The 24,162-nt window shown below is 41.8% G+C and overlaps 4 protein-coding genes across 9 annotated transcripts; 3 read left to right on the top strand and 1 right to left on the bottom strand.

The window, feature by feature from the left end:
* The first annotated feature begins 508 nt into the window (after positions 1-508).
* Positions 509-4,480, top strand: sgk2b (serum/glucocorticoid regulated kinase 2b). The gene is made up of 12 exons (XM_044034807.1): positions 509-1,180; positions 1,397-1,472; positions 1,603-1,669; positions 1,773-1,807; positions 2,008-2,065; positions 2,151-2,234; positions 2,315-2,446; positions 2,913-3,025; positions 3,324-3,543; positions 3,629-3,784; positions 3,864-3,953; positions 4,042-4,480. The coding sequence occupies exons 1-12, from the start codon at positions 1,114-1,116 to the stop codon at positions 4,201-4,203; spliced, it is 1,260 nt and encodes a 419-aa protein (XP_043890742.1). The 5' UTR covers positions 509-1,113; the 3' UTR covers positions 4,204-4,480.
* Positions 4,481-7,909, bottom strand: LOC122775090 (transmembrane protein 244-like). Its single transcript, XM_044034821.1, has 6 exons — positions 7,781-7,909; positions 6,907-6,992; positions 6,133-6,206; positions 5,900-6,025; positions 5,763-5,807; positions 4,481-4,945 (listed from the first exon to the last, which is right to left on the bottom strand). The coding sequence occupies exons 1-6, from the start codon at positions 7,811-7,813 to the stop codon at positions 4,851-4,853; spliced, it is 459 nt and encodes a 152-aa protein (XP_043890756.1). The 5' UTR covers positions 7,814-7,909; the 3' UTR covers positions 4,481-4,850.
* An 859-nt stretch (positions 7,910-8,768) lies between these two features.
* On the top strand, positions 8,769-18,907 carry l3mbtl1b (L3MBTL histone methyl-lysine binding protein 1b). 6 transcript variants are annotated; one of them, XM_044034800.1, is made up of 22 exons: positions 8,769-9,047; positions 10,473-10,608; positions 10,793-10,988; positions 11,076-11,274; positions 11,643-11,772; positions 11,938-11,989; positions 12,203-12,297; positions 12,379-12,483; positions 12,585-12,720; positions 12,812-12,903; positions 13,031-13,182; positions 13,416-13,492; positions 13,844-13,929; positions 14,025-14,135; positions 14,638-14,752; positions 14,957-15,056; positions 15,492-15,686; positions 15,832-15,933; positions 16,209-16,273; positions 16,376-16,548; positions 16,809-16,871; positions 17,531-18,907. In XM_044034800.1, exons 2-22 carry the CDS (start codon positions 10,498-10,500, stop codon positions 17,657-17,659), a joined length of 2,484 nt encoding a protein of 827 aa, XP_043890735.1. In that variant the 5' UTR covers positions 8,769-9,047; positions 10,473-10,497; the 3' UTR covers positions 17,660-18,907. The 6 variants fall into 6 exon arrangements, with proteins under 6 accessions (XP_043890735.1, XP_043890733.1, XP_043890729.1 ...); XM_044034798.1 differs by having other exon boundaries at positions 11,610-11,772; XM_044034794.1 differs by having other exon boundaries at positions 11,610-11,772; positions 13,416-13,519.
* Positions 18,908-20,773: 1,866 nt separating this feature from the next.
* LOC122775085 lies at positions 20,774-23,840 on the top strand. The gene is made up of 2 exons (XM_044034815.1): positions 20,774-21,125; positions 22,901-23,840. The coding sequence occupies exon 2, from the start codon at positions 22,915-22,917 to the stop codon at positions 23,719-23,721; it is 807 nt and encodes a 268-aa protein (XP_043890750.1). The 5' UTR covers positions 20,774-21,125; positions 22,901-22,914; the 3' UTR covers positions 23,722-23,840.
* The last annotated feature ends 322 nt before the right edge of the window (positions 23,841-24,162 follow it).

Raw genomic sequence — 24,162 nt, 5'->3', positions numbered from 1 at the left:
AATCTGAAGGACTGAAGGAGCGCAATGAAACTCAGTCATCACTCGTTTCATTTGTTTTTCTGTTTTACTTTCCATCTCCCTCTTTCCCTCCCTCCTTAGTATAATGTACAGAACCAACAAGGTAGGCTATACATACACTGGGTACAAAAGAGATAATGAGTAGAATAAAATACATAAAGAATTTAAAAAAGAGATTTTAGGGAAAAACTGTTTTGCTTTTTTTGTTATTTATCAAATTGAGAGATTTAAACAAGGATATTAGTTCCAGTGGAAAAGGATCCATCTTAGGTAGTGATTTAGCAAATGTTTGTGAATAAAATTAAAGGTGTCAGGTGTTCAAGCGCGTGATCGCCTGGATTAACATAGTAGCAAATAATATCTTTTTAAAAAATCAGATTTAACACAAGATCACTCCAAAATCTATTCAGTATGTCACAATAACACAATAAATGCAAAATTGTTTCTGTATTATTTTTTTACAAAATGAACAGGAGTCATCAACATGTTATGTAAGGTTTTAAAATGCACTTGTTTTGCCTCATTTGATAATTTACAACCATTTTCCCCCCTAGTATTGTGACAAAACAAAATGGCTGCTCTGCAAAGAACCTTATAAGCACAGGTGTTGCTGATCACATTAACGATGGCTCCGTTCAGTTCATGTACATTAAGAGAGCGTGACAGTAAACCAGCGTGTACTCTGAAACTGAAGAAGCGAACTGGAACTCAGCCATCACTGAGTGAATTAGTCACGCCTGTGATTTTCTTACAGTGACCTGTTAAAATGGAGTAAAGGGCATTAAATTGTGACTAATACATGTTTGTTTTTTATTGTTTTTTTCTAACATTCTATAAACCTTTATGCGTCTCTTAATGTGTGAATATCTTGTTTGGATTTGTTGTTGTAGACTATAGTACAGACTGTAGTCGAATGTGATTTTTTTCTCCGAGGGTCCGTAAACGCCTCACGGTGTGTGCTTCACGTCAGAGGTCCAGTCCAGCAGCAGCTGTCTGTCTGACACAAGTTGAAGGTCTGTGCTCTGCTGTGGGACACATCAGTCGCTGACCAACTTTCTCCACTAACGTCACCGTCTTCTGTGAGTGTCCATCCAAATGACCGTGACTCAGGATCAGCCATTGACTTACGCCAAAATGAGAGGAGTTGTGTCGTTTTTCTCTGGTATGTATCAAACTATTGCAAAACCATTAAAATTATTGTACTAGAATTCATTTATGGATAGAAACACCAGTGGTTAACTTTCCAACAGCTATTGCTATGTGTGTCAACGTCTAAATTGTGTTTCAGTAATGTAATATCTATCCATTAAAGTGTGTCCAAGTCATAAAACTGTTGAGTGACTGACCCTGTCTGTCTGTCTGTCTGTTTGTTCCTCAGCTCTGCTCAAGGGGAAGAAAGTTGGCTTCAGTGACCTTTTACACAAAGTTGTTTCCAGTCAACAACTATGCCAAAAGTAAGTTGTGGTGTGAAATATATATAAAGTACAACTTTTTAAAAACGTGTGTTCACTTTCATGTACCTGTTTTTGTAACCTATTTCTTTTTTTGTCTGTTTGTTTTTGTTTTTCCACCTGTGGATTGAAGCTTGGACAGCCAGAAAATCCTGCGGCGCAAGAGCAAGATGAGGAAAGAGGACAAGAAATGTCCCGTGGTGAGTACAGAGAGGATTATAAGTATATGGTGCTGGAGTGTTGACAGGAGGTGAAACTGACCCCATGACACAAGCTGTCCCTCTGTATTTTCCCTCTCCTCAGAGCTTGGAGGACACGACAAACACAGAAACTTCTCTGTAAGTTGTTTACTCATGTATCTCACTGACACCACTTAAAAATGAAAGGACAGCTAGATTTTTGACATTTGTAGTCAGTATAAAAGTAAATAAATCAATTAATTAATTGTTAAATAATGAAAATTAAATTATTAATGACAGTATACCTTAGTACTGTATTTCAACAGTATATTTTTATATATAAAATATGTGTTAAACAGGATGAAGCCATCAGACTTTGACTACCTCAAAATGATCGGCAGGGGAAGCTTTGGAAAGGTTTTCTATACTTTTTTACTTTTTATTTCTTAAAAAGCTGATTTTGGTGGTGGGACATAAAATGCCATGTATCAAACTTGTACAGGTGCTGCTCGCAAAACATAGAGAACAAGGAGGCTACTATGCTGTGAAAGTGCTGCAGAAACAGACCATCGTGAAGAGACAAGAGGTAACTTTTAACTGTACCCACATACATGCCTGTCTGTCATTCTGTTCGCCATCGTCCACTCACTGTATCTGTCTTTATAGCAGAGGCATGTGATGGCTGAGAGGAGTGTATTGCTGAAGGGACTGCAACATCCATTCCTGGTGGGACTCCATTTCTCTTTCCAGACACCAAGCATACTCTACTTTGTCCTGGATTACGTAAATGGGGGTGAGGTATGTGTTTAAAAATGATTTTTAATTAATTAAAAACAGAATGTTCATTCACCGTTTAAGTAAAATGAACAAATCTCGACTGTAAAAACAACATAATTAGGTACATATTTCTAAGCTTTTTAGGCTTTTTTCATGTCTTTAGTATTAAACAAGTAATTGAAAAACACCCCTCACAATCATCATTTGATAATGTTACGAAAAAAAGGATTATTGTGTCTGACTAAAATTTGAAAAATAAGGGGTAGTCCAAGTGAAATTGACTACTACACCCAGATAATGTGATCAGGAGTCAAGTTACTGCATGCCGACTTAATCTGGCTTGGGTGCTCCATGTACGTTTCACAGTTGCCACTCTGGGTCAAAGCCAGAGCTACAACCTCTACAACTGTAGCTCAGTTTAGCCATTCATGTCTCATAGTCGTTGATGAAATGTGTTGTATTTGAACTCGTGTTTGTCTCTCCTCAGCTATTTTACCACCTTCAGAGAGAGGGATCATTTCCTGAATCCAGAGCTGCCTTCTACGCTGCAGAGATGGCCATGGCACTGGGCTACCTACACTCTCTTGACATTGTTTACAGGTACTTATACAACCCTTCTGAGTTTTTCTTGGCTCTACCACTTGCTTGATGTTGTGTTGTTGTGCATATTTAATTTATCTATATTATGTAGATCTATATTAAATCGCCATGAAATGTATAGAAAATAATATCACAGAAATACCACCAGCTGGTACTGTCCTACAGAAACACATTCAAAATGAAAGACTAAAGAAATAAAGCAACATTTGAAACAAGATCAATCACATAAGTTTTATAGTTTTATTGTTGTTTTTACTGTAAAGTTTAGACTGAAGTTTTTGTCCTACTTCTCCACCAGAGACTTAAAACCAGAGAACATCCTGCTGGACAGTGAGGGCCATGTGAAGCTGACCGACTTTGGCCTTTGTAAAGAAGGTGTGGCTATCGGCGGTATAATGCATACATTCTGTGGAACTCCTGAATACTTGGCTCCAGAGGTTCTACAAGGGCACCCATACAGTCCAGCAGTGGACTGGTGGGGGCTTGGCACTGTGCTTTTTGAGATGCTCTATGGACTAGTAAGTAAAGAGCAAAAAAAGTATTTTTTGCTCTACAGTATCTTACTTTCCTCTGGATTTTTAACCTCCCTCTTGTCCTTCTCAGCCTCCATTTTATAGCCACAGTAAAGCAGAGATGTTTGAGAACAAGCTTCACGCTCCTCTGCGGCTGTGGAGCGGGGCGTCTCAGGCTGCATGCTCACTATTGGTGGGCTTGTTGGAGAGGGATGTCACCAAACGCTTGGGGGCAAGCAGTGACCTCGTAAGTGGCACAAATGGAGGCGCAAGCTGTGATGAACACACATGACCGCATAGGGTCTGATTTTGGCATGATTTTGCAGGTGGCAATACAGGGACATGTCTTTTTTGCCTCCATCAACTGGGACGATCTCCTGGCAAGGAAAGTGACACCACCATTCATCCCAAATGTGGTACGAGTAATTCAGACATGAGTGGAGAGCACTAATGTTTGCAATGCTCAGTGTGCTATAGTTTTGTTGATTCCTCTCTCTGCTCCAGATTGGCCCTTGTGATATCAGCCACATTGACCCAGAGTTCACGTTACAACCTGTTCCCGCCTCCATGAATGAGCGGTGCCAAGCAAGCGGAGCTAGCGAGGTCTTCCCAGGATTCTCCTTCATGAATCCAGCGGAGTACATGGCAACGCAGCGAGATTCTTAACACCACCAAATCCTTTGGGAGGATGTTTGTTTTTTGTCATAAATTATTAAATTAAGTCTATTTTTAAACATGTGAGAAACAGATTCATGTGCTAATACTGGAATGCACTGTACATTTTATAGGTTGCATTTGACCTGATGACATATATGCAGATTGTATTAGTTATTTTAAGTTTCATTACAGGTTTATAATGTGAAAGAGGCTGGTCACTACTTCACAAGTCTACATTTCTTACATGTGTGAGGGGATTAAACAATAAACACTTCATTCAAAGCAGTTTCATTGTTCAACACTTCACATTTATATCAATCTTTGAATTACAACATTCCATTGCAACATTCCCATTCAGCTTTTACATTCACAGCTTGATAATACGGTGCTGAAAATACTTTACTGGCTGCTGTAAAGTCCTGATGTTGTACACAGAACATCTCCTTAGGGCATTTTACTAGAAAAATCTATTATAAAAACTACAACAAAGTGGACGTAAGTCTGACATTATGTTTGATGTGTTTCTCCAGTACCTCACAGATACAGTTCAGAACCATGGAAAATGTGACAGGACGTAGTCAGATTCCTCATACTCCACCTCACTAGACTTTGAATGAAACTGTTCTGAAACTGAATCACAGTTATTTTCTGTCTCGTCAGTAGATGCTGAAGGAGGCGTAGTTCTGTTCACTCTGGCAGGTAAAGTAAGCGATGAGCTGACCATTGCAGATCATCAGAAACAAGCCACTACCTATGGAACAAAGAAAAGTCAGAGCACTAAAGTGAGTTGAGCTCATAAAGTTACTGTACATACACTACAGTAACTTAAAAAAGCGTTACAGTGTGTAATGTGAGTTTGTTTCTGCAAATCTCAAGACTGCATGATTAATATGTATACATATATATATATATATATATATATATATATATATATATGTATATATATATATATATGGGCCAGTTGGTGGTGTAGTGGTTGCCTTACAATCCGAACAAGCTCCCTGGACAACATTTCCTATGACTCCACACCACACAACTTCACAACATCATCAAACTAGACCTTCCATTGTTTTGATTGAAAGATCCCTTGCAGCAGAAAACATATACGGTGTGTTTAAGTGTATAATGGCTTAAAAATTAAAATAGTTCATTTTTTTAGTTCTGTAGCCGTACAATAAGCCTAGTAAATGTACTCTAGGCAAGGGTCTTGCTTTACAGAGGCCCCCATCTACTGCTGCCATATCTCTACAGCAGCCCAAACCGACAAACCAGCAAAAGCGAGGATTTCACATTTTCAAGCAAAAACTTTCTACACAAACAAAGAGGACTGATAACCTTTTTGGTAGGCAAAGGCCACCGTAGTTCCCTGACCATGTTAGGGAAAGAGTGGGGAGAGAGTGGGCGTCGTCCATTTGTTACAATGTCAATATTAGATGTCATTAATTATCACCCACTGGGCCTTTAAATAATAAGAACAGGAAGTTAATAGGTAAGGAAAAGGAGATAAGATAAAATGCAATATGATGGATGCCAACGGCCATACAACACCAAATAAGATGTTTGTTTACCTAAAGCCAGCCACCACTGCCACACCATGGGAAACTCCAACATCACTGCAACAAAACAAAATGTGCAGTTTTACAACATAATAAACAAGTCATTTGAGTGACCTGGGTGGGTTGAAACGTTAAGATTTCCTGCTCACCGAGGCTGGTGATCACCACGTGCACCAGCGTTACAGTGAGGGCGTAGTCCCACACTCGTCTTCTCACAACCGCAGCAAACAAAAGGCCACTGCAAAAGTAGGTGAGCTCCAAGGACAGGAGGTTCACTGAGAGAGAGCGAGAGAGAGAGACCAATACAGCAAGAAAACACATCATCTGTACAAAGTTCACACATGTTGCTGATAATGTTGCCTGCACTGACTGTGCCGCTCACCCAAGTATTTGGAGTTGGATTCAGCAGGTTCGGTCTTAAAGTCGAAGGGAATCATTCCATCAAAGTGATCCAACCTAGAGGAAGAGACATGAGTGTAATAAAATGTAAAATTTGTCACAGCTTATTTTCTCTTTACTGCCTGGCTTCAGGTAAAGGGAGACCCAACAAGGATGTAAACACAAGTGAAAGATTTCCTTAAATTTGAGATAAATCTTTCTCTGTTGAACACCAAAGGTTGCTCCATGGCCAGATGAATACTTAGTAATTTGATAGCAGGCCAAAAATGCATGATCATATTGACCCTGTTGCTGCTGCTCTGTGCATGTGTTATTATTTTTTACACTTTCTTTGCTGCCCCTGTTCAAATCAAAACAATATATAAATCTTGTTTTTCGGTGCTGTCTAGGTAAACACACTGACTATCCAAGAGGCAGTTTACCTGATACACCACTTAACTTTACTTAAGTCTCAATCTATTAAATTGCATAGACTTACTAAAAAATATTAGGAGGTAGTAGCACCTGCAGCACTGCTCACTGTGACTACTTTGTAACTGTTAATGTTGTAATGCCTTAAAAAAATGTCATCAGAACGTTTGCATGAAAATTGTAAAATGGGAAAGAAACGAAAAATGACGTAGGATGTTAAATATGATCTGTTATTAGTCACACCCTGGTAATTATGGGAGGAGGGACAGGGGGAAGGGGGATGTTTCTTTGACAAGTATGACTGTGCGTTAGTCTGTGTGAACGTGTGTGTGTGAGGAATTCAAACCTGAAGGCACCAAAGCACACACTCCCAATCATGTAGAAGACAGAGTAAAATATGAATAGACACAGCAGCAGGTTGAGGAGCACGGTCTGTGGGAATAAAGACAGAGAGATAACAATAACAACAACGATAATTAAGAACAACAACAATAAAAATGATAATAATAGTGCATTATACTTAAATAACAATAATGATAATAATAATTATCTGAAGAAAAACAATAGGTTCCTTGAACTTCCGTGCCTTTGCGCTTAATAGATTCTATTTAAATAGAACTGTTCAAAAGCAATAGAATGAGATCATGAAAATAAAACAATACAAAGTATTTATATAATTAAAATCAATTTGTAAAAGTACGTTTTTAGGAGGCATTTAAAAGAGGAACGATAGATAGATAGATAGATAGATAGATAGATAAAAAACTTTAAATATAAATTAAATATAAATGTTAATCAATAATAACATACTCCACAGCTATACGGGGAATGGGGAATAAACTATTATTACATAAGATAGTAATGTGTGCAGTTTATGCAATGACATGAAGATGCGTATACAGAAGGTGTAGGGATTATGGATTAATTACTGTAACACATAACTAACCTGGACCAGACTGACCAGAAGTAATCACACACACTCGTTACAGGAGACTGATGCTGTAGACAGTCAACGGACAAAATGAGCTGCTGCTACAGTGTGTGGTATAATAAGTGGTCAATTATAAATGTGTATGTTATAATAAAACAAACGTGACACAGCCTGTGACATATCCTCCTCCTCATTATGTCATCGCATATGTTTTCCCCCCACTCGCGGACTGAGATGTCCATGATGATGCGGCTTAAATCATGGACACATCATCTCTTCATCATCTTACCTTGGAGTCGACAGCTTTGCCTTTGACTGCCATTTCATGTTTCGCGCTTGATGTTATATTATGTGTTGTGCTGTTGTAGAATAAAGCAGCATCGAGGCTGCAGGAGGATGACTGACTGGCTGCACGACCTCGCTAATACCCCACAAACTGGACTTCTACTGCCACCTAGCGACTAACGCAGGGAACAGTAAACCAGCCGCTTTTTCAACAGCCGAGGCTGAACTCATTTCACCTCGTGTTTGAGCGGCATTTGTTGGCTCAAATAAAGACTTTTCTCTACATCTACCTGTTAGCAGCAACCTAAGGCACAACCACGAGCTCTGTGGTATTTACCTGTGCTTTAGGTGTAGTCTGTTTTCTAGAAAACTGGGTGAAATATGTAGCACATTATCACCGGAGAAAACACAGCCACCCTATGATGTGGGAGGGATTGAATACTGCAGGTTAGCTATAACTATAATTGTGTGTGTGTGTGTGTAGACCACTACCACACACGAGCAACGGTACAAGTCATTAACAGCCTAAAGTAACATCTTAACTGCTTTTAAATGGAAAAGCTGTCACATTAAAGCAGACGTAAAGTGTTTAAGAGGTTGTACCTCAAAGGCACTGTTGAAGCTGCTTGGCCGATTCATTTCGGCTAAATGAAATCCCCCACTCGGATTTTTACGTGTAAAATACGAGATCACACTAATGTCACGGTGAGAGTTGAATGCCCGTGTGTTGTGAGTCCTGCACGGCGTCATTAAATGTTGATGTTTTATTAATTTTTCACACTGTGGCACATACTTGTGGGTGTGTTATGAAAAGGCAAACAGTCCAGACTCCAGAGCAGCGGCGTATTCTTTCTGGTTTGGGGTTGAAAATGTCACTTGGGGTGATTTTTACATGACACGCTAGTTTACCGCCTGAGAACATACGTGGTCGATAAGGGGGGAACAGCAGCCGGATTGGCCGCAGATGAGGCGACCGCTCCTGGACATTAATGGGAGACACTGCGGTCTTTGCGCTCCGCTCTTCCACACTGTTCTTCATAAGGACGGGGACAAACGGTGAAACACGAGCCCCGCTCCGCTGCGTGTATTTGTTATATCGGCAGTGAGGGGAGTTTTTCTCGGGTTCAGGGAGTGTTGTGGCTGATCGCAGGCCTGGTATTGACCACCGATAGAGAACTTTTCTCAGACCCAAAGTTGTCAGGCAGCGCATCTTGGGCGCATGCGCATCTCTCTTCTATCCTGCTCTAAATAAGAGTTAAAACAGAAACGAGGTGAGTTCACATATTTTTATACAATGCGACACCTAAATTGCGTTTATTTCTGTTAACAGTGGCAAAAATAGAAAAACCCTCCCTTGTTTTGCTCAGTGACGGCAGTTCTCATTATTTCCACTCTGATTTAAAGCGACGAGAATAAATCGTTTTTTTCAAGTTTCTATAGAAGAAATTAATCAAGCAACAATGTTGAAGCTCCCAACAGGAGCGCTGTGTTGTTGTGAGTGTGTGCGCTGTTGTGTCAAATATTGGTGTGTGGCAAAATGCATTTTCCTATTGTTATTAACCGGGAAACTTATTTATTACAGATTGTCCTTAGCTGGCTGCATCCAGTCACAATGCTACGGCTAACCGTGTAGCTATCCTCCGTTCAGCTGGACGGAGTAGAGCTAGCTGACTGTTAGCATCATGTCAGCCGTTGCTAGCAAGCTGGGCTGACATTCCGTGACAAGGGGAAAGTGAAGAAAACAGCCAGAGTGAAGGAAAACACCAAGTCAGGAAATTACACAGCACGCATTTGGCTTTGTTCGACGCGTAGCCGCCCCGAATGAATTGTTTTAATTGGTAACTTGAGTAATTTACATAGTTTAAACGTGTTGGTGGCCTCTTCCTATGCTCCGCCATTTTGTATAAGACGAATGCTAATCATGGGCGCTCTTACATACACTTTATTTATGGCCAGAATAAAACTGAGCTATGGAGAGCAAAGTCAAACTTAATTAAGCTCCATTAGCTCGGTCTGTTGTTTACTTTTCACATGGTTATGGCCGCCGTACAGACAGAAAATAATACCTTATTCCAATGTTGATCATGCGTCAACATTAAAACGTTATATGGTAATGTTAGACGCATTAAATCGCATTTAAGTTTGACCAGTCAGTGTGGAAAATAATGTTTTCCTAAAAATAGATAAATAAATAAAGCTCTCAGTTGTTCATGACCAGACAAACAGACGATTTTAAGAGATACTGTTAAAACAAGGAAAAGATGAACTTGTGGGGTTAACTTTAAGTTGAGACATCTTTCGTCACGATTGTCAGTGATGTTAGTGAAGGTTCGCCCTAATTGAGCCATTTGTGCACGCATTTTCCTGCTTGTTGGCCAGCAAAACAATATTATTATTGACTGTTTTGTCTGAAATCGAAGTGCATGGTGTATCCTGCAAGCCGGCGCACAGTCGCCATCTGGCGGTGATGCTGCGCAATGCTGTTTACAAGTGCAGGTAGAAACTCGGGAGCAGCACGTCGCGGGTACTGAGATAATCACACAGCGGATAAAGAAAAATAGTCAAAAAAAAAGCAGTGGCACCATTTTGCTGAATGCTGTGGACTAGTCGTATTTTGTATTGTTTTATATATTATTTAGTTTTTATACAATTGCAGTGATTTGGGGTCAGTGTGTGACAGTGTTTCTAATTGACAGGTTGTGGGATACTTGAGGAGTGGCAATGACTGACACTCCACCCAGTGATGGCCCTTCCCAGGGAGGAGAGTTTGACATGATGGGTGCTCTTGACTGGAAGGATGGTATTGCCACGCTGCCAGGCAGTGACATCAAGGTATGAGTGGCATTTGTTTACATTCCTCTCCAAGATCCCCAGCTGTAAATGGTTGTATATAGTCACTGATTTCACTCAGGTTTGTAAAAGCTGCCTTTCTTAAGCTGTTAAATAGCAAGAGTTTGGCCACCTTGAAAAGCAAAAGAAAACTGCATAAGAATACCTGTATATCTGTGTCTTTCAGTTCCGCATGACAGAGTTTGGGATCCTTGAGATTGTTACAGACATAGAAGTTAAAGGGCAGGTAGCAGAGCCTAAAAGTGAGACCATAGACCCAGCTCCGTCTCACACGCCCACCCCTCCTCCAGAGGGCCAGTCACAGACAGGGACAGTCAAAGCTCCAGTCAATCAGAATCGACCAGGATCATCTCAAGCTAAAGGTATGACAGCACATGTTAGATCATTGTCTTATGTGTTTTGGTTAGTGAACAACCCCAGGTTCAGTTTATGTCTTCTCTGTCTTCTAGCTCCTGGTCCTGTGCTTCTGTCTTTAGAGGAGGGCCCCAGTGTGGAGGATGGTCCCAGTGTTGAAGTTGGCTCTAGTGCCGACATAGGCCCACATGGGGAGCTGTCAAGGTGCCGCGCCTGTGGTGGCCCTGTTTCCCGGAATGTCCTCTTTCAGGGAAAATTCTGCAGCTCCATTTGTGCACAGCCCTCAAGTGGCAGGTAAACTATTGCACCATGTATTCCCAAAAATCTGAATCTCAGGGCCACCCCTTAGAAATGTTGGAGTTACATAATTTATTTTTTCAATGTCCATGTGATAATTATAATGTTATGTTATGTGATCTTTGCTCTTAGACATAATGTTATAATACATTAAATATGTAAGTCAGACATTTGAAGGTATTTATTTGGCTGGTAAGAATGTGGAAAATGATAAACTTAACTTTAGCAACATACAGTTAGGCTTATAAACCTTTCCCCTGAAACTGTTTTGTGCTTTGCCTCTATTGCCTCAGTTGGCCCTCAGATTATTTAGTTATTCTGTTTTGTTACAGGCCAAATCAATTTCTTGGCTTTTTTCCCCCAAGATCATCTCCAGGGGAAGCACGAGAGAGTCAGACAGCAGAAGGTGAGAGGCTCGGTAAACGTGTGCGCAAAAAGAGAAAGATCTACATGGATTCTGGTGATGAGGAGGAAGACAACCAAGAGGAACCAGAGGTAAGGAGGATATTTTTTTAATTAAGCCACAAGTGTTAAGGAATTATCTTGAGAAATCCCCTGTTTTATTTTTCACCTTAAACTTGAGAAAACCTGTAAAACAAAAAGTGATGGAAAAAGTTTTGTGGTTTGAATATTGACACTTTTGCAATACAACTTTTGTAGGAAAAGGCCAAGACTACCAAAGGCAGGAGAGGTGCCAAAATCGCAAAACTGGGTACGTTAGCCTGCATCCTAAGTAGAAGATGGGATGTGAAAAGTTATTTTCTTGTCTGTGTGTCTGCATACTATAAAACAAATCTCCACATTACCCAAAGCATTGAATGGTGTTTCACACATTTAAAAAATATTTCATTTTTAATTGAATTCACTTTTATTTATTTGATGAGCTTTCATGGAGTCTGTTTTGCCCTACTGCTCACATCCATAGTGACTGGCCCTTCCTCTAAGAAGCGGGCGTGGAGCTGGCCTGCTTACCTGGAAGAGGAGAGGGCCATTGCTGCTCCTGTTAAACTATTCAAAGAGGTATTACTCTCCATACCCATCGTCTAATTTAATGTTGTCTACTGTTCACCTGGTGTCTGATGACGTGCATTTGTCTTGCAGCATCAGTCGTTTCCTCAGAGCAGGAATGGTTTTAAGGTGGGGATGAAGTTGGAGGGACTGGACCCGTCTCACCCGTCGCTTTTCTGTGTTCTCACTGTTGCAGAGGTATGACTGCTAATGGCTGATTATTCTTGCAACCTAGCAAATTTAGGAATATCAGTCTTCAGTAGTTTGGAATACATGCCTGGTGTCTTTTTGCCTCCCAGATCCAAGGATACAGGGTAAGGCTTCACTTTGATGGTTACCCGGAATGCTATGACTTTTGGGCCAACGCTGACTCGTGGGATCTGAAACCAGCTGGCTGGTGCGAGAAGAATGGACACAAGTTATTGTTGCCTAAAGGTAGCAAAACAAATACACAGTAGATTCATGGTTTTGAATGCACAAATCGCTGTATATGCAGCAGCCTTCATGACAGGCTTTGCCCTTGCAGGTTGTAAAGATGGAGAGTTCAACTGGAACATGTATGTGAAGAACTGTCGAGGTCAACTGGCTCCAAAACACTTTTTCAAGAGTCTAAACACAGTGAGCTTTAACCACACAACGGCCCACTTTGAAGCCATCAGATGGTTATTTTAATTTGGGGATTTTATCCCATGATGTGTGTGCACAGACGTAATGTGTGATTGATATCGGTTTGTCTTTTCTTCAGTCTGTCACTCCATCTGGATTCAGAGCAGGAATGAAGCTGGAGGCAGTTGACAGGAAGAATCCCTCACTGATCTGTGTAGCCACCATCGCTGCTGTTGTTGACAACCGTCTGCTCATTCATTTTGACAACTGGGATGATACTTATGATTACTGGTGAGAGCCTGGCTCAGAATTGAATTATTCGCGAGTCCACATGTAGGCCCGCTGTTGCGTGAAACAAAGTGAGCGCATTGGCAGTGAAACATCTCCCTGTCCTCCTGGATGATGCATATGTAGTGTTAAATGAAAATGTGATACAGAGTTTGAAAATGGAGCATTTCTGGAAAGGTCGGACAGATGCACATTATGTATGTGTGTTCACCTGGCTGGTCGTGGTGTGTGTTCAGGTGTGACCCCAGCAGTCCATACATCCATCCTGTGGGTTTCTGTGAAGAGGCTGAGCTTACTCTGACCACTCCAGCTGGTAAGACACAGACCAAGACACATGTGGGTCAGTATCAACTACTTCCGTATTCTGTAAGGCCAAACTAACATAGAATCTAGCAAATGCTAATTATTAATTAATGATAAAGCTGATTTTTTTTTTATGTAAATGTATTTTGGATATGCTTCATGGTAATCAGTCAGAATAACAACTCTTTAAAAGTAAAATATTCAAGGCAATTTCATTGTGCAGTATGTTAATGGTAAATGCATGCTGCTTTTACTTCCTGTCAATGATTTTCTCTACTTATAATACCAAAATATTCTGTGCATTAATGTGTCGATTGTATTTAGTGACTGAAACTAGAGTGTCTTTATGTCACTGTCTTAGAATATAAGCAACCCAAGAGTTTCTCATGGGAGAAGTACCTGGAAGAAACAGGAACACAGGCTGCTCCTGCTCGGGCTTTCAAACCGGTACAGTTAACACAGGCACTCACTAGTTTAATTGCACTGTATGAACTACAGGAGCCTGGATGGAGTGGTGGTTTTATAATGCTCTGTGTTTGCAGCGACCTCCACATGGCTTTCAGATTGGTATGAAAGTGGAAGCTGTTGATAGGAGGAATCCCATGCTTGTCCGTGTCGCATGTATAGCAGCTACAGAGGATCACAGACTGAAGGTGAAACCTGGCTCCTTATTGTGATGTTTGAGTTTAGCCTCACCGCCAGAAAAAAACATGTATTTCCAGTTTTTATTCAGATTGGCTTTAGACTTAATCTGTTTTCTGAACACATTGCATTTCCAGTTGTCTTGTACACAACGTATAGCGTTGTCAAGCACGTAGCTGGCCATGACTACAAAATAGAAGATTGATGCAATATATGGATACCAGTGTAGGAGTGTTCTGCACCATGACTTGACAAGAACATTGTTTGGAGAGCTAGAAAAGGGTCCACCATTTTTCCTGTATCCATGTTTGAAAACTACATCACAAAAGTTGTTTCTAAAGCAACCCATGCAGATAGGTTGGTTATGTCTGGACACACACATTTCATTAAATCCCTTGCAATTATCATTGTGAACAGTCTATGTCAATAGATCTAGTTCCAGTCTGAACATAGCTATTAACTTTGTGCTCAACTTATGTCTCATATGCTATATTTGACCCTTTTCTCTTCTAGATCCATTTTGATGGCTGGAATCCAGAATATGACTTCTGGGTGGAGACAGACTGTCCTGACCTGCACCCTGTAGGGTGGTGTCAGAAGACTGGACACCCACTACAGTATCCTAACGGTGAGACAAACATGATTTCTCCCTGTCTCTCCTGCTCTGCCTGATGTCGAACAAGGTCGGCAGAGGTTTCTTATTTATTCCTTAGGAAAATAATAATTTCAACTGAGTTTTTGTCTTACTTTCATTGAACTTCTGGATTTCATGGTAGTAAAGAATTGTATCTGTAATTGCTGTGTTTTGTTTTTTGGCATATTTTTGTTTTAGGGTCCAGTGATATAGTGCCACCCCCAGGGCAAGGATGTCCTACCCCAGGATGCAACGGGGTTGGCCACATCAGAGGACCTCGCTATGGCACCCACTATACGTTAGTAGCATTTTTTTACGCCTTTACAGTTTCTGTGTTTTCTTACTCTTTTATTTACCTTTTATTAATTTTTTATTTATTCAAGGATTGTGAATGAAATGCTTCACTTCACAAAAATAGATTTAGATTGTATTTATTTTGGTGGTTTTTGATCATTAAAATGTCACATGTTGATATTTTACCATGGACTGTGTATGCACCAAGTGGAGGAATAGAAGACATGGATTCCGTGTTCATAAATGTCATCTGTACTTGTGTGGGCTGCTGCCAGCATAAATGTGTTGCTTGTGTGTGTGTGTGTGTGTGTGTGTGTGTGTGTGTGTGTGTGTGGGAGTTCAGAGTCTTTAAGGTTCCTCTCTCATTCAGTTTTGTGTAATATTGTATGAAATGGTAATTTTAGGCCTGGGTAAATCTTGTGTGTCTGTGTGTGTGCAGTCAGGTGAGCTGTCCCTATTCTGAGATGAATCTGAACAAAGAGGGCCTGCTGCCAGACCGTCTCAGTGGGGAACGACCTCTCGCTCTCAGTGGGCCACATCCTCGCGGGCGTCGTCCCGAACCACACACAAACACTACGACTCAGATCTCCTCCGCTCCGGAGCAGCCTGAAGGAGCCGAGGAGTCCCAGAACAGGTTAGCTGCTGATCACGACACTTTGTACAGCACAAACACGACGTGAAAGCCACATTCACTCTCAGGAGGACTCCTGTCTGTGGTTTGCATGCATGCAACTCTATCCAGTGGTTGGTCTCTGAGAGTGAGTTATCTGTGTTGCTAGGAAACCAGCGACAGTGGAAGCTGAGCGCTTGGGGCGCAACGCCCAGCCTGAGACACTAGGTGGAGCCAGTGAGCAGAGCCAAAATGGAACAAGACCTAAACGGTACCGGGTATTATGATACCATCACACACCAAACTATCCTGCTGATGTTCAGAACAGCACATGTTGCCATGCATTTATTTATTTATTTAGTTAGTTAGTTAGTTATTAGTGTAAAACTATGTAAACATGAAAATAACAATGTGAACAAATAAGGAGAAGTAGCATAGGCTGTGTTCCATAAATATGGACCAAGGACCATAGGTTTGAAGGTCATTAGCTGATTAAGATGTAAAATCACTGGTGCTCAAAGACTTGTATGTTGATGTCTTCTTCAGGACTGCTCCAGTTCCTAAATACCTGAAAATGCACTATGTAAAGGAGGAGATCAGTGACGGTAAAGGTGTGTGTGCACGTTTGCAAAATGGTATGAGATAAAACCTGTAAATCACCACCTCACCTCCGCTGACAGCTGCCGCCTCCTCCTCCTCTTCCCTCTCCACAGCCTCTCCAGACACCATCTCTCTCCAGCAGGCCCTCCACGAGTCTGTGTTCTCCCCCGGCATCTCTGCCTCTCCTCCCCACCGGGTGGCTCTCTGCTGGGACAAGCACTGCCAGCTGCTGCCCGAGGTCCTGGGGCTGACTGCCAAGAGAGTGGCCACTTGGAGCGCTGAGGAGGTCAGACATGTCTACTCATTCACACACACGCACGCTGTCAACACATGAAAAGCAGTCATTCTCCTCCCTCACACACCAAACATAAAGGCACCTTGTTGTTCAGAGAAGCTGAATGAAGCATCAGTTCAGTGTTGATCTTTTGTCTGTCAGGTTAACAACAGAGATATGCAGGCCAATAATCACTCATTGATATAAACATAATGTGTTTTGTCAGTCTGTGTGTAGCTGTGAGATTCATGTTGTCTCTTTTTGTTCAACAGGTGGCCGGTTTTGTCAAAGGACTCCCTGGATGTAAAGAACATGCTGCTACATTTAAAACAGAGGTAAGAAAACATTAAACAGTATTCTTACATAAAACTACTCTTATGATTATCTGCAAGTATTTAAATATTTTAATTGGTTCTTATAAAGTTTTAATGGTAGCAAAGAATTCCTATTAACGATGTGTACAAACCCCATTAAAATTTCATAACTAAGCCCATAATGACGACGTGTACTGTTTTACACTGACAATAATTCAAGTCCAGTTCCAGTTTGAAACGTGAAGCCCAGGAAGTATGATGAAAGCATCCCACTTCATTTCTAACGTCAGTTAACAATTTCCTGAGGAGTTAATGCTCTCTATCACTAGGTTTCAGGTCTTCTTCAATAGAACATGATGTCACATCTGTAAATGATGTTCCCCTTTAGAGGAAAATAGACGATAAAATGCAACACATTTGAGTGGACACCTGTGTGACTGACAGCTGGTATCGTCCGTTATTATGACCTCAGCTCATTGGGACCAACAAGTTTGCTTAAACACAATCATCAAAAATCCACAGCGCCCACGTCTATTTTCTCACACTATGCAGATGAGCATTTGATAGAGACCACAAACGGAAGAGTGGATATTTAATCATTGGACAAAAACACAACTCCAAGTAACTGTATGTGTTGCCTCATAACTGCTAACTTTTTGTTTGTTTGTTTGTTTTTTTAGCAAATCGATGGCGAGGCCTTTCTGCTACTCACCCAAACAGACATTGTCAAGATCCTGTCAATCAAGTTAGGGCCCGCCCTGAAGATCTATAACTCCATCCTCATGTTGAAGAATGCAGATGAAGAATAGGACTCGACTCGTTGAGGTTTTGTCTCCTCCTCACATGTTTCCTTCGCTTCACTTTCATCAACACTCAGACATTCAAGCTTCATCTGTCAAAGATGCAGCGACGTGCGAGAAGAGGAAAAAAAAACGTCCAAAAGTCCTCATCCTCTTTTCTCTCTTTGATGCACCTTGAGGGAAGTAATCGTGAGGATTCCACTTATATTGTGTTTGTTTACCTACCGATCCATCAAAAAAAAAACTACAGCACCTTCATGGCTTCTTAATATTGTACAGTAAACCATTTGGATTTAGTGTCTCGATTCTGTTGCATTTCTTGTTTTTATTTGAACTGTAAATGAAATGGTGCTTGGGCTTAGAGCAGATGGAACAAGAGCATTTGTGGTTTGTTGCTTTTTACTTGGCAACAAAATTTTTTTTTTTTAAATGCTGCAATTAACAATCATTTTAAAATGTGAAATCCAGTGGAGCAGAAGCACTATGTAGTTCAGCTATTCTCCTCTAGATGGAGATAGTGGGTCACTCCACAGACCTGAAGGCAGGAGAGTTTGGTTCATCTGGAGTTGGCTGGAGCTGAAACTGAACAGGATGGTTAAAATTGAGTGTGCATGTGTGCGCACACTTGTGTGTTTGAGAAATAAGGACATAATTTCCCACCAGCCCGTATGTGTTCCTATTTTGGTCTGGGAGGGAGGGGGGGGTGACAAGCAGGGCTAAGGGCTAGTTATTAAATCTTAGAAACTTGCTGTCTTTTTAAGGTGGAATGAAACAATGTACCAGCTCTGTTTATGTCTGTTTGCTTTTCCGGGAATGGCACATGAATGTGGACGTTAACAAACAACCTCTTGTGGTTTTGTTGATATTGACCATCTTGTTTGGTTTAAATAACCCTGTCATTTACATTGTAAATCGCATATAGCTACAAAAAAAAGAGAAAGACTGTCTTTGCTTTTTACAAGGGTTTACTTGTGCTTGGTTATGCAAAGCCATGGCGTCTTTCCCCAGGGAAGGACAGTGAACTGAAAAAAACCCAAAACACTTTTTGAGGGAGGGAGACATTGTCAATGTCTTTGTGAATGAGTGCACAGTCACAGCCAGTCGAATGTGTACATCAGCTACTGTTTATATGCAAACAGCTTTTATTTATATGTTCTAATTTAAGGGGTAATGGTACGCTGCTCTGGCTGCTCTGAAGGTAGATGTGGTTGTTTGATGGAATGTGTGAATGGGTGAAAATAAATGCGATGCACACTGCTCTGCTCTCCTCGACTGTACTTAGTCTCTTTCAAAGCACAAAGACACATTTTTTAAACTGGTCTCTCTCTGACGTTGTTGGGATCTTATATGTTTTTGAGGCACGAGCGTCACAACTCAAGAGTGATGCACTGCGGAATAGACAAATAGTTATCACATGATCTCAGGACCGCAATCAAGTCATTGTTTTTTTTCATATTTTTACTCCGTTTCTCAAAGCAGTCGCAGCTAAATGCCAACTACACCTTTTCCAGATGATCCTGTCGTGACGATTGATCTGTTGACATATTGCACTGAAATATTTGTTCCCTGTGGTGGTTTTGACGTGGAAAGATTACAAGTAACCTCATAACCTGCTCATTTATGTGCGTTATGAAAATGAGATCATCATTGTGAAGAAGATTCTTTTTGAAAGCAATAACACTGAGCTCTTGAACATTCCAGCACATCTAAAGACCAAGATACAATTTAAAAAAACAACAACTTAAAGCCCTCATGTGTTTTGGATGACCATTTCTCTGCCTGAGTTCTGAGTCATTTTATTTTAATAGGTTTCTGGATTTAAGCTACAAATATCTTAAAAGTATGCCCACTGTAATTCATTCATTTTTCAAACTGTAGTATTTTAAGTTTGTGGCCAGTGTTTTCTGGCTCGCAGTGAGCTGCTTACATCCACATGGAAATTGAATGAACCCACCCACTAAGCAGCGTGCCGTCTGTGTGGCCCACATCTGCTCTGTGTTCAACACACTGACCAGCATTAACTGCACCTTGTACATTAGAAACAGACTGAAAATCACGATTCACACTGAGTCACATTATCTGCCAACCTGTTAAACCAAACCAAACATACTGTGGAAATAACACTGCAGCAACATTGCTATGTGGATAAACGGGTAGTAAATTAAAGGAGTAGTGTGTGTGATTTAGTTGCATCGAGGGGTGAAGAAAAGAACACTTCCCATTTTCTTACTCGTGACTCTTGAACTTATGACCGTCCCCCGGAGGAGATTTTCACATTTTCAATCAGTCAAACATTTCACCAATACCACAGTGATCTTGCATCACAGGCCATTTTTCGGTGAGATTAACATGGTCTACCATCCATTTCGGAACTGTGAACAGAACATGCTCGGGGCCACGGTGTCTGTCTGTGTTTGAATCATATCTATGATGACTTTATGTAATATCTTTTTTTTCTTCCCTGTATAGCCATATTATGTTATCAGACAAAAGTTTTATATTCATAAGTGCAAAGTGTTTTAAAGCACAATTTTCCTCGCCTGACAGAAAAGCTTTGGAGATGATAATTACATTTTTTTTATTTCATTGAAACTTATATTTAGAACTCTTCATGTTGTATCGACCGCTTGCGTTGTTTGATTTTTGTTCTTTTGTCTGTTTGTTTGCAACATAACTTGAATTTGGATGACACTTTCTTTCGCTTTTTTAGATTGTGGTCATGAGCCAGACCCAGATTCAGGATTAAATAAGGTACAGGTGTATGCACTCTGACTGTTAACATTAACATAAAATAAACATAAAATTTTCCCTTTAAATTATTATTACTTCTGTCTTAGGTTTTTTTGTTGCTGCTAATTAATATTAATGTTCAACTGTTGTGTTTAAATTTTTTAAACATTTTTTAAATGGGAACAAATTAGATCTCCTGCATGTAATTGGCTTACATGGCTCCATCAAGTGTGCCCTTTAATATGTCCATTTTACCTTATTTTTTACACTGACGTTGTATATTGTATAAGAATAACTGTTTGCACCGTGGGACTGGCCTGGACCATCCACATATTCCCACGACCCCTCCTCCACACACACACACACGCGCACACACACACACTGTGGCTGCAGAGGCGCACAGCCACTGTCAGGCAGTGAGGAAACAGAGAGGCAGAGCAGCTTTGCACCACTTTCACTGAGACTGTTATTTACTATAAAAGCTTGATTTCAGACTGAGCAGCAGCAGCAGCACAAACAGCAGCAGCAGCAGCAGCAGCAGCAGTGGTGTTGTCACAGACACTCACACAGACAAACCGAGGATGTAATGCGTCTTCAGTCTGCGGAGGAATTAGGTTCAAAGACAAAAGTGTGGATTCACCAGAGGATCAAAGTGGAGGAGTGGGAGGAATCGCGCAACTCTGGCTGATTTACGTCGATCATGTTGAGGATCCAGTTTGTGCTTTGGAGTCACGTCCAAAACAAGGCAAGTACACGAAGTGATGACTGCGTTAGTGAATTGCAGTGAGAAAAAAAAACAAAGCCCAAACAGCATTAAAGATTCATGCGTAAAGGCGCTTATATAAAAATCTGACTGTTGAATCACCGGCTCTCGCTCCTGGAGGAATTAAACAGTGAGTTCAGTTACTGTAGTGATAATGTTTTTATGACCGCAGTGAGGTCCTGGAAGGGTCAGTCGTTTTTATTCCCATGATAGTGAGTGAGTGCGTGAGTGCGTGAGTGGGTGAGTGAGTGGGATCAGTAATAGTTCACTCCAGAGACACGGACACAGAGACAGAGAGAGTCCCTGCACAAACACTGGTGGCGCTGCACTAGTTCTTATTAAAGGACCAGTGTGTGACATGTGGCAGGGTTCATTGTCAGGAATCTAATATGCTACCACTAAATACCTTCATAAAAACTTTTAAATCTGTTGGTTTTTGTAGCCTTAGAGCGGGAACGTACTCACCATGTTCCACGTGTGTTCCGCTTGTATGTGTCCATGACTGTGGTTCTGTTCATACACAAACGAGGCTCCACGTCAGTCTAGGATTCCACGCATGGGTACTCTAACTCACATTCCATTAATCGCATTTTCCACAAGAAAATCCACCTAATTTGTATTTCCTTGTATTTTTTTAAGCATTAAGTTGTATAAGTGGACTTCCTCACATAACCTCAAAAAGGTTTCATGGTTGCCGTCTTCTTAATTTTGTCTTAGGACCAAAACAAGAGCGTGGAAATGGGACATGATTTAACCTCGTGGTATACTCCCGCGCACATGCCGCATATCGCGGACCCTGGTATACACACGCATCAGAGTCCTGTAGTATCTCACTTCACCATCGTGTGGCGGTACAAGTCTGGACGTAAGGAATAAGACGCGTCTCTACCAAAGGAGAACTGAACGGTGTTACAGCTCCCTCGGACACGTCTGGTTCAAGAGGCTCACAGCTGAAGGGTCTGTCAGGCAGAGGGTTGCCAGGTCGAGGCTTGGCGACTTGTTGAAATGGTTTTTCCCGCTCTGTGAGTGGGGCTTATACTCCCCCTGCTGGTGGGGCGGAAGTTCAGTTTCAGGAATGTTGGCATAATTCAGCACCATTTAGAAACATCATGTCACACACAACATTTTTTCTTGTCTTTTTATGTTAATTCGTCGCTTGAATCGCTTGCTCGCCCTCTGACGTGATCATACTGTTAGTGATTTATGTTGCCTTGAGGGGGAGCCTGCATCTTTCTAGTCATTCCAGGATGCCGTAATGAACAGTGATCCAATTCATGATTCTTGTTTTTCACTTTAAAATGCTTACCAGATACAAACCAAATGAAGACACTTTGGACAGATGGCTCCGCCCATTTCCATTCATGAATCTAAAACTCCATGTTGTAGGAGTCATGTTCTCGTTGTGAGAGTCCCCCTCCCAACCACTAGGGGGTTGTATTTAATTTCTTAATCGGCCTGCGGCTGACACCGGCCCGAGGTCATGCTGGGTTATTTGAGGTCATCTGTCACTTTACTCAGATGTTGCTGATTGAAAGGGGCAAACACAGTTTTCTACTGTGTTCTATTTGAAACGTAAAAGAAAATAAGACACTCAGGAAGAATCTGGTGGTGATTTATACCCGAGTGCACGTAAAAACAACCGCTACCAGCAAACAAGTAGAGCCACAGTACAGGACTTGGTCGTTATTTGCCACAAATGACAATTCTTTTTGGTCAGGATAACTGTGACATAACACTATACTTCTCTCTGTGTTCAGTGTGAAGCCAGAGGATGACGGCAGCCAGTCCAGTCAGCAGCCCCACCTCCTCCCACTCCACCCAGTGCTCACCTGCCTGCCTCCCAGCATGCCACAGACAGCTGAGGAGGGGCCAGTTCCTTCAGACCAAACTGCCCCTGCGCTCTGCCCCTGGTGTGTGGCTTATGCTGGGAGTGTTTGTGGTTCTGGTGGGGTTGAGCGTCGCTGTGGCGGGTTACGTGTCCGCAGCACCAAAGCCCGTGGGAGGCCGCGGCAGCACCCATGCAGAGAGGATGAAGCTGACTGGGCCGGTCGTCATGGGAGTCGGCCTGTTCATCTTCATCTGCGCTGCCACGCTACTGTACGAGAATCGCGACCGCGAAAACCTCAGACACGGGACACCTGATGACCTGGAGAACCTGAAGGTCGGATACAACTGGGAGGATTCACAGGAGCAGCCCAGCTGGGAGTGTAAAGACGGAGATCGGGGATTCTGGGCCACACCGGCCCAGACACTCCCCCTATCGAACCAGAACTGGGTCTCTCCTCTTACTCCTTCTCTGCCTAGCGCCCGCATGCTCGTCAGCAGCAGACCACTGCCTTCTGGAGATGCAGGAGATAAAGAGAAGGTGGACAAAAGGGAAAAGGAGGAGGAGGTGGAGGAGGAGGGGGAGGGGAGGTCAACCCTGCTTGCCCGAGTTCTGCACCACCAGGAACCGACACCCCAGCCTCCGTCCCCCTGCCTGTCCGTCTCTCACAACTCCATTTACTCAGACTCGTGCAACTCTAGCGAGCTCCACTTCAACATACGGACAGACTCTCGTCAGCCGCCTCAGCACTGAACACCCCCTGCTGGTCTGAACCTCGACTGTCTCATGAAACATGCATGAAGAGATACAGATACAAGTTCCATGTGTAGAAGACAACAGCGTGCATTCCTCAATAAACAGCTTAAACGTTGTGTGCGAGGCTCTGAGTCAGTGTCTGTGAAGGTTGTTTTTTGCCCTACATCGCCCCACTCTGACTCAGCCACATTTGAGCGATCGAAGCGATGCTGTTTCGTGTCAGTCCCTCGTCTCGTTGTCTTTGAACTCACCATGCCCAAAAATCCTTAAAGCCACTGCTTTTCTGCCCATATTTGGACACAAGGAGGATTAGTGAAAAGTTATTTGGGTGCCATACACTCGGCCTCTCTCAACAACACACACACACAAATACAGTCTCACATAGAGGAACATTTGTTTTTGTTCAAGAGGTTCGGTTAAGAGGATGAGTCAGATTAG

The sequence above is a fragment of the Solea senegalensis genome, linkage group LG9, assembly GCF_019176455.1.
Source record: "Solea senegalensis isolate Sse05_10M linkage group LG9, IFAPA_SoseM_1, whole genome shotgun sequence".
NCBI lineage: Eukaryota > Metazoa > Chordata > Actinopteri > Pleuronectiformes > Soleidae > Solea > Solea senegalensis.
This window is presented reverse-complemented; position numbering and strand designations above follow the sequence as displayed.

What these genes read in the sequence shown, in the direction of transcription:
- sgk2b (XM_044034807.1), top strand. Translation starts at nt 1,114, where the DNA reads ATGACCGTGACTCAGGATCAGCCATTGACTTACGCCAAAATGAGAGGA. An exon ending in TCTCTTGACATTGTTTACAG is followed by an intron (nt 3,026 to 3,323) that starts GTACTTATACAA and finishes CTTCTCCACCAG; the next exon opens with AGACTTAAAACCAGAGAACA. An exon ending in CACCATTCATCCCAAATGTG is followed by an intron (nt 3,954 to 4,041) that starts GTACGAGTAATT and finishes TCTCTGCTCCAG; the next exon opens with ATTGGCCCTTGTGATATCAG.
- LOC122775090 (XM_044034821.1), bottom strand. Translation starts at nt 7,813, where the DNA reads ATGGCAGTCAAAGGCAAAGCTGTCGACTCCAAG. An exon ending in GTGTGCTTTGGTGCCTTCAG is followed by an intron (nt 6,207 to 6,906) that starts GTTTGAATTCCT and finishes CTCTTCCTCTAG; the next exon opens with GTTGGATCACTTTGATGGAA. An exon ending in CGTGGTGATCACCAGCCTCG is followed by an intron (nt 5,808 to 5,899) that starts GTGAGCAGGAAA and finishes GTTTTGTTGCAG; the next exon opens with TGATGTTGGAGTTTCCCATG.
- l3mbtl1b (XM_044034794.1), top strand. Translation starts at nt 10,498, where the DNA reads ATGACTGACACTCCACCCAGTGATGGCCCTTCCCAGGGAGGAGAGTTT. An exon ending in TGCCAGGCAGTGACATCAAG is followed by an intron (nt 10,609 to 10,792) that starts GTATGAGTGGCA and finishes TGTGTCTTTCAG; the next exon opens with TTCCGCATGACAGAGTTTGG. An exon ending in CCCACTACAGTATCCTAACG is followed by an intron (nt 14,753 to 14,956) that starts GTGAGACAAACA and finishes TTTTTGTTTTAG; the next exon opens with GGTCCAGTGATATAGTGCCA.
- LOC122775085 (XM_044034815.1), top strand. Translation starts at nt 22,915, where the DNA reads ATGACGGCAGCCAGTCCAGTCAGCAGCCCCACCTCCTCCCACTCCACC.